Source organism: Haliotis cracherodii, unplaced genomic scaffold (genome assembly GCF_022045235.1).
Source record: "Haliotis cracherodii isolate W230 unplaced genomic scaffold, xgHalCrac1.p SCAF_2, whole genome shotgun sequence".
NCBI lineage: Eukaryota > Metazoa > Mollusca > Gastropoda > Lepetellida > Haliotidae > Haliotis > Haliotis cracherodii.
The window spans coordinates 64,972,284-64,982,108 of NW_027266275.1; the positions used below are offsets into that span (position 1 = coordinate 64,972,284).

Below are 9,825 nucleotides of genomic sequence, written 5' to 3' on the forward strand. Positions count from 1 at the left end.
GATTAACAACACATGTACCAGTGTGCATAACGACACATGTACCAGTGTGCATAACGACACATGAACCAGTGTACATAACAACACATGTATCAGCGTGATTAACAACACATGAACCAGTGTGCATAACGACACATGAACCAGTGTGCATAACGACACATGAACCAGTGTACATAACAACACATGTATCAGCGTGATTAACAACACATGAACCAGTGTGCATAACGACACATGAACCAGTGTGCATAACAACACATGTACCAGTGTGCATAACGTCACATGAACCAGTGTACATAACAACACATGTATCAGCGTGATTAACAACACATGAACCAGTGTGCATAACGACACATGAACCAGTGTGCATAACGACACATGAACCAGTGTACATAACAACACATGTATCAGCGTGATTAACAACACATGAACCAGTGTGCATAACGACACATGAACCAGTGTGCATAACGACACATGAACCAGTGTACATAACAACACATGTATCAGCGTGCATAACAACACATGTACCAGTATACATGAAAACACGTGTACCAGTGTGCATGACGACACGTGTATTAGTGTGCACAACAACACATGAACCAGTGTGCATAACAACATATGTATCAGCGTGCATAACAACACATGTACCAGTATACATGAAAACACGTGTACAAGTGTGCATGGCGACACGTGTATCAGTGTGCACAACAACACATGAACCAGTGTGCATAACAACACATGAACCAGTGTGTATGACGACTCATGTACCAGTGTGCATGACGACACGTGTATCAGTGTGCACAACAACACATGATCCAGTGTTTTTTTACAACACATGAACCAGTGTGCATAACAACACATGAACCAGTGTGCATGACGACACATGTATCAGTGTGCATAACAACACATGTACCAGTGTGCATGACGACACATGTACCAGTGTGCATGACGAGACATGAACCAGTGTGCATAACAACACATGTATCAGTGTGCAGAACAACAGATGTATCAGTGTGCATGACGACACATGTACCAGTGTGCATAACAACACATGTACCAGTGTGCTTAACAACACATGTACCAGTATGCATGACGACACATGTATCAGTGTGCATGACAACACATGTACCAGTGTGGATGACAAGACATGTACCAGTGTGCAGAACAACACATGAACCAATGTCCTTAACAACACGTGTATCAGTGTGCATGACGACACATGTATCAGTATGCATGACGACACATGTAACAGTGTGCATAACAACACGTGTATCAGTGTGCATGACGACACATGTACCAATGTGGATGACGACATATGTACCAGTGTACATATCAACACATGTACCAGTGTGCTTGACGACACATGTAACAGTGTGCATGGCGACACATGTAACAGTGTGCATGACGACACATGTACCAGTGTGTATGACGACACGTGTATCAGTGTGTATGACGACACATGTATCAGTATGCATGACGACACATGTAACAGTGTGTATGACGACACGTGTATCAGTGTGTATGACGACACGTGTATCAGTGTGTATGACGACACATGTATCAGTGTGTATGACGACACATGTATCAGTATGCATGACGACACATGTTTCAGTGTGAATGACGACACATATATCAGTGTGTATGACGACACATGTTTCAGTGTGCATAACAACACATGTATTAGTGTGCGTGACGACACATGTACCAGTGTACATAACAACATATGTACCAGTGTGTATGACGTCATGTTCAACAGTGAGCAGTACGACATATGAGTTGCTTGCGTGTCTGTTTGTTTGTCGATTAACGCCGCACTCAGCACCACATATGTCGTGTGCAGTGCTATACACGTACCTGTGTGCAGTAAGTGATCTGTGCCAGTGTGCATGTTTCTATCTATTTACTGGTGATACAAACTGACGTACACTGTGTCACAACTGACGTACACCATCCGCAAGCAATGTATTGGTTTACACATCGCCATTGTGTTATACTCCCAGGAAGAGAAAATCGTTTTTTGTCAAGAAATTAATCTTAAAAAATGCAAGACGAATGACGTAAATTGTATCTAAATTTTTCCTCACAACAAAGTGAGGTGCGTACATCATGACTAGGTTTAGGTTAGGACAGTGACACAGTAAAGTTGGTGTTGCAATTACTTTTCGCTTGTGGCGCGATGACACACGACATGCCTGCTTATTGTGTAAGAGATGGTCACAGAATAACTTTCCGACGTGACCTGGCTGGTCGGGGATCATTGCTGTTCACATGGTGCACCGCGGCGCATCTGATACACAGTGCATCTAACATTGCATCTCAATCTACCGTCAGACCACTTTAGCTAAAACTGCAGTTGCTAAATCTACCGTCAGACCACTGTACCTAATACTGCAGTTGCTAAATCTACCGTCAAACCACTTTAGCTAATACTGCAGTTGCTAAATCTACCGTCAGACCACTTTAGCTAATACTGCAGTTACTAAATCTACCGTCAAACCACTTTAGCTAATACTGCAGTTGCTAAATCTACCGTCAGACCACTTTATCTAATACTGCAGTTGCTAAACCTACCGTCAGACCACTTTAGCTAAAACTGCAGTTGCTAAATCTACCGCCAGACCAATTGGGCTGTTGCTGCAGTTGCTAAATCTACCGTCAGACCAATTTAGCTATTGCTGCGATTGCTAAATCTACCGTCAAACCACTTTAGCTAATACTGCAGTTGCTCAATCTACCGTCAAACCACTTTAGCTAATACTGCAGTTGCTAAATCTACCGTCAGACCGTTTTAGCTAAAACTGCAGTTGCTAAATCTACCGTCAAACCACTTTAGCTAATACTGCAGTTGCTTAATCTACCGTCAGACCACTTTAGCTAAAACTGCAGCTGCTAAATCTACCGTCAAACTACTTTAGCTAATACTGCAGTTGCTGAGATTCACCTACAAATAGGAGATGCTACTACTACTACTACTACTACTACAATTACTACTACAACAACAACAACAACAACAACAACTACTACTACTACTACTACTACTACCTCATATATAATAAGGATCAACAACTACTACTACATCTTTTACAATTAGGATCGACTACTACAACTACAACTACTGCAACTACTACTTTGCTGTTCAACTTGGAAACTTGGGATTAGAGGTAACATGTTAAAGTGGATATGGTCTTTTTTCTGAACGAACCATTCAAGTTCGCATAGGTCAAAAACTGTCGGGTATGCAGGTGAAAATAGTACCCCACAAGGCAGTGTTATAAGTGCCATTCATACAATATCATGATCAATGACGTTTTGAGGACCTGCCTCTAACTATTAATCCTGCACAGTTTGCAGATCATTGATGGTGGGGACGGATTGGTAATTTTCAGTTTGTCTCTCCAAAACTACGTAATTAAAATCAGTAATGGGTGTTTAAGACATCCCTATCAAAATCAGTGGCGATGATGATCACAAGACGAAAAATCCCTAACGATATCAATCTAACTCTCAGACATCATATATCGAAAATAGTGTCAGTTTTCAAGTAACACATGTAAACAAGATAATCAATCTATTAAAGTGTAAGTTATCTCTGTCACGTTGACCTGTCCTCGTGACTATTTAACCCGACCCCACGCGGTCAGAATGTCAACTCCGTATCATCCATCACTATCTGTCGTTTTCCTTCCTCACCCCCACGGTAATCTTTCACTGTCCACCACCCGAGCGAATTGCGGCTGAGTGAGTGAGTGATTGAGTTGGGTTTAACGCCGCTTTTAACAGTATTCCAGTTATATCACGGAGTTTCAGCTTCATGTGGGAGGAAAGCCCGAAGTGATGCAGGTCTCAGATATTTACCACTTCGGTGAAACCCACGAGCACGGGTATGGTGCTGACAAACCTAGAAACATAATCGGGGCGAACCGGGATTCGAAACCACAATCATAGGTTTCTGGCGTGCCCAAGGGACGCAACTCTGCACAGCGAATCGCGGCGCCTTAGACGACTGGGCCGCCCGTGCCCCCCGAATTGCGGCTGAACGAATTAAGGGTCTCTACCTGACTACATAATTACATATGTTTTCTTAGATCTCTGGTTAGTCATTTTGTGACTGAAGGGCCCACTGACATGACAGGTGTTTTCGGTTATCGTCTCTCAACCTCACTGCTGAGTGATCAAGTGAGTGAATGTTGCGTTCCGCCGCGGTCAGTATAAGTCAAAGACATCACGGAAGCCTGTAAAACGTCGAGTTTGAATAAACCTCAGAATGGGGTGAGCGAGTATGGGTTTACGCCGCTTTTTTTAGCAATATTCCAGCAATATCACGGCGGGGGACACCAGAAATGGGCTTCACACAGTGTACCCATGTCGGGAATCGAACCCGGGTCTTCGGCGTGACGAGCTAACCCTTTAACCACTAGGCTACCCGAAAGCCCCTAAACCAGAGAATGAAAACATGACCCACGATCATAACACACAATCACAACTACACTCAGCTCTCATGACAAGAGCAACGTTAGATTCATTACAAAATATTGCTATACCCCTATTAAGAATCTTGCAACTCCATTGGTTCATCCGTACCACGTGACGAAACAATACTTCTCATTGTCGAAACCGCAGTCATGTGACTGACACTGACCTTGAATGATGACCTGTCACGTGATGAATATTGACTCGTCTGTTACAAAACAAGTTGCCGTCTGGGACGAACAGTCGCTTTTCGCAGCTCAGTTACCGTAATGAAACAGAGGACGGTTAAAAGACTTCATTAATTTTAAAGTGAATTTCGGTATGACAAAGCGAATAATTACTCTTGACAAGGTCAATATGCGAAAACAAGGACCCGAGGACCTGTCCCCTACGGCGGTCTGACCGGACCTGTGCCTGCGGCCTCGATCCGGTTAGACCACCTCAGGGGTCAGGTTCTTTTTTTATCGCATACTGACCTCGTCAATAGTCATTATTTGTATAATATGATATATAAACTCAAAATAATGAGCACACGCGTTCTATAAGCAAAACAAAGAATGTTGGATCATATCTACCAGTATATGGTTACCCCATCGCCTATATTCTAATAGCCGATGTGTTTTGTAATTACTAAATGTAATCACGCCGAAGACCCGGGTTCGATTGCCGACATGGGTACAATGTGTGAAGCCCATTTCTGGTGTCCCCAGCCGTGATATTGCTGGAATATTGCTAAAAGCGGCGTAAAATCAAACTCACTCACTCTCTCACTAAATGTGAGACACAAACGTTAATGCGCAGCCGTGATGCAGGTAGGACGTTGATATTCGGTTTCAGTGAAATACCCGGGTATCAGTTATCAGCAATGTGAGATCTGCGCATGTCAAGTGTCGCGGGTATCTTTGTTTTCATCCCACGACACTCGATGTGTTGCCGGGTATTATGATCACGAGTTCAAAGGTCATGTCCTATCTTCCTCGTCACTCATGGTTGGACTCTTTCAAATCTTCAATGTCAGCTTTCGAAACCGGTTTCAACCACCTGTTTAGATAAGATAAATGTTAAAATGTCGGCATTTCCTTGGAACATATTATCATCTATGACACAAAAATATAATGACAATAGAGTCGACATATTAAAATACTTGAGATAATACACATACACGTGTAAATGTGAGGGGGTGAACAGTGAAGAAAAGTTCATTCGGAAACCGGTTTGTAAAATGGGAATGAATTGAAATGACGCGTTGTGTTGATAAAGTGGTACATGTTTGCTATAATCTTCTGACCGCTTCTGCTGGTGGTCGTGACACTTGACCAGGAGTAGGAACACTGACCATTTGATATCAGGACCCGAGGGAGACCGCCAAGGACCTGCCACGTTGCTTTGTCCACTGAAATACGAACTGAATTTCAAAAGGTAAGTTCATCTCTTCTTTCTTGACGGATGGAGACATAAACATAGTGCGCGTTATTTATATGTTTCATTGTTGTTCATGGTTTATGCCATTATTCCTTTTTCCACAAGTGACTGTGTATAAATATACCGTAAGTCCTCGTCAACTTTTTTCTAATGTTTGTATGGTTCCCGGTGTTGTAGAGTAATGCAGTATTCCGACACAATACTCTCAATAAACATTTGTCACATTTCAAAGCAAAAAGGTTGCAGCACACAATCAGACTCACACATAGTATGCATCAATATAGAGCTGAGAATCAAATGCTGAGAATAAAAGTGACCAATAAGAGTTATTTTTTTTATCCTTGTTTTATAGCAATACATTTCTCGATTGCATATGTTTTAAGTAGTTTAAAAAAAATATATGTTTTTTTTCGGTTTGATTCCTTTGATTCCACATACATGAATATGCTTTTTCCCCAAAAAAAGAATATGATTCATTAAAGTGTTAGAGTATATGATTGATTAAAGTATTAGAGTATATGATTCATTAAAGTATTAGAGTATATGATTCATTAAAGTATTAGAGTATATGATTCATTAAAGGATTAGAGTAGAACCAAACCAAATAAGATATGTTGTCAATTTATTCTATTGTAAAAGATAATTATTTAGCAAATGTTCGAGATCATTCCAAAATTGTTTAGTTTCATTACATTCCCAAAAGAAATGACTGATGTCCTCATTGACAGTATTACAAAAGCTAATCATCGTTAACTTCATACAACATTTAAAGGGATATCACCTATGTCGCAGCAGAAGTCTTGTCAGTAACTATTTTCTAATATCGAGACTTAGCTTTTATTTTAAAACTCGATATTTAAGCAATATCGAAGCAGGAAAAGAACCCGGGCCTTCGGTGAGACGAGCGAACACTTTAACCACTTAGCTACTCCACCGTCCCTGAATTATTAAACGTTCAGATGTTCAAACAAGATTACATTATACATACGAATTGAGCTGTTTTGATTAAAGTTAGTCTTTCAAATTCGTCATGTTCGCCGCATTGCATTAGCTTTTTCCATCATATATTTGTAAATGACAGAATAATACTGAGGATCTCTTAGCATCTCTGCACTAAATCTTGAGTAATGAGTGATTCGAGACTTATATTTCTAACAAACAGGCGATGGCAACGGTTGACCGTATCAGCTACGAACATGATCACGGGAGCCCCCCAATTCCTGTGACATCGACGCAGGGACATGACAATATGCATCCCAAGAAGCAAGTCACTTTCGGACAAGGTACCATCGTGTTGTTTGATGAGGTGGAGGAATACGTAACAGAACGGCTGCGGAAGACAAGCATTTCCGACAACGTTGACGACACCCCGCCCATCGCGCCAGAAGATACCTATCACTTGTGCAGTGAATACAACGAGAATGAACAACCTGGTTCGAGGGTGAGATTCTGTCAGATCGGAAGTCAACCAGGCGAGCTTCACAACGCAACAGACGTGGGAATTATGGGTAATGGCGATCTAGTCGTGACTGATATGATCTGTAATAAGCTCAAGCTGTTTACGTCTTATGGTGTGGTGGGGACTGTGTACGCAGCGGACGAAGTATCTGAGCCATGGGGGACGACTGATATTGGTACAGAGAAAATCGCTGTCACGTCCCGAAGATCTCAGAGTGTTGTCATAATGTGCAAAACATGGGGTAACGTTGTCAGAAGGTTTGGACACGGCTTCTTCAAATCTCCCTGTGGTATAACAACAGTTGGAGACAACGCCGTCATCGTAACCGATGATGTTGCGAACAGAGTGTCAGTTCATGACGTCACTGGTGGTAAGGTCGTTGCTTACATTGGGCAGCAACTGCAATTCAAGAACCCTAGATATGTTGCCGTGTCTGCCAACGGAAACATTATCGTCAGTGACAGCGGCAACCATTCAATCAAAGTGTTCGACCGTAATCGAAATTTCGTCCGTAGCTTTGGAAAGTACGGACGTGATGACGGATGTTTCAAATTCCCCCATGGTGTATGTACGGACAATCGTAACAACATACTCGTCGCAGATCAGTACAATAACCGCGTGTCTGTGTTCGACGAACTTGGACGATTTAGCTGTCATATCGTGACCTCGGTTCATGGAGTTTATCACCCCCATGGAGTGGCCTTGACCTCTGACCTACGACTGTGCATAACGGTTGGCGATATGACGCCAAACCGGCTTTTGATCTACCAACTGGAGAGAATTGAGACAGGTACGGGCGAGAGTTGATGATTTGTGATATTCAATGTGGTCGAGCTTCGTTATCTATAGGTGAGGTAAGGTGAAATGGGGTTTAACGTCGCGTCCAAGATTATTGCACTAATATAGCGACGTGCATGCACGTGTGTGTGCTTGTACTAGTCCGGATTGATGCCGATTTACAGTGCTAGCACACTGAGATACCATGCCGCAGTTCAACATGAATACCCCACTCAGACACAGTATACTGACTCCGAGCCGACCAGTCCTTGTTTTAGCCCCTTAATGCCGAGCGCCAGACAGGGTAACAACAAGTACCATCTTTTAACGTCCTTTGGTATGACGCGGCCGGGGAACGAACCCCTGACCTTTCGCTCTCTCGGGCGGACTCTCTACCACTAGACCACGGAGGCGGTCTAAATTATCAGTAGCCACATCGATGAAACATAATAGGAGGCAACGTCCATAAACAATATGTAAGAAGAGTTTAAACAAGATCCACGCGTTATGATACGAAACGCGTGGTTGGAGTTTGTGAATATAAAGTTAACAATTACAGGTCGACTTTGAGATTGAGATGTGTTGCACGACATCCTGGTGAACCCAAATAATATATGAAAGGAGGATATACCAATGGACAAGCCATTTCATTGTAATACGAATAAAGACATTGTGTGGAAACACTTGACTGCTTTGTTAGTTTTGCCAGTCATTGGTACAAATGGGCAACACTTCTTCTTAACTTACATTAGTTTCTATGGTTCGCGTTTCTTTTGGTGGTTAGAACTTATATCATTTTTTATATGTATTTATGATATAATCAATAAATATATATAAAAATGAGGTAGATGTTCACTCGGTGTACATGTAATATATAATAAAATAATAGAGTCCACGTTAGTCCAACATCTTCTTTATATCAGTTTCAGACATATAAAGAAGATGTTGGACTAACGTGGACTATACTATTTTATATACATACCATGTCGCTCATGGGGTTGATGGGGCGACCCGTTAAAAAGTTCACGAAATAAAACATACGTATTTGGAGGTAAATGAATGAGTTTTGTTTAACTCTGCTTTCAACAGTTTACAAGTTACAGCATGCCGTGTCAGCTTAATGTTGTAGGAAAGCCCGTAGTGATGATTTTGGTGAAACCCACGCACACGACGATGGTGCTGGCTTACCTAGAAACATAATCAGGTCGAATCAGGATTCGAACCCATGACCAGACGTTTCTTGCGTGCCCAAAGGACGCAAGACTGCATGGCGAAGACACTGGCACAGTGACGTCGAGAACAGCTGATACTAAAGATTATTATGTGAGTGTGTTTGGTCCAGGCAACTTAAAACAGTATTTCAGTTATATCACGGCGTGTCAGATTGCCGTGGGAGGAGATAATGCCGAATGAGGGGAGGGGATACCGAACCCCCTGTTTATCCGCAACGGTGTTGAAAGCACGCTTAGTGCACTTTGTGAAATTGAACACAAGAGGCCATAAAGTCATTACATACGTAATGAAAGGTGAAATTAATACTAGAATACATTCCCCCAACCGATAATACCAAATCCGATGCTGTCACCCCCCCCCCCCCCCCCCCCCCCCACCACACACACACACACACACGCTACCACATCGTAGAAGTTCAGACACTCTCCCACACAACACCCTTTCCACACACATACACAAAATACATATAA

The 9,825-nt window shown here is 42.3% G+C and overlaps 1 protein-coding gene across 1 annotated transcript; it reads left to right on the forward strand.

Annotated features, from left to right (window-relative positions):
• The first annotated feature begins 5,713 nt into the window (after positions 1–5,713).
• On the forward strand, positions 5,714–8,578 carry LOC139469428 (tripartite motif-containing protein 2-like). The gene is made up of 2 exons (XM_071251593.1): positions 5,714–5,883; positions 7,049–8,578. The coding sequence occupies exon 2, from the start codon at positions 7,052–7,054 to the stop codon at positions 8,150–8,152; it is 1,101 nt and encodes a 366-aa protein (XP_071107694.1). The 5' UTR covers positions 5,714–5,883; positions 7,049–7,051; the 3' UTR covers positions 8,153–8,578.
• The last annotated feature ends 1,247 nt before the right edge of the window (positions 8,579–9,825 follow it).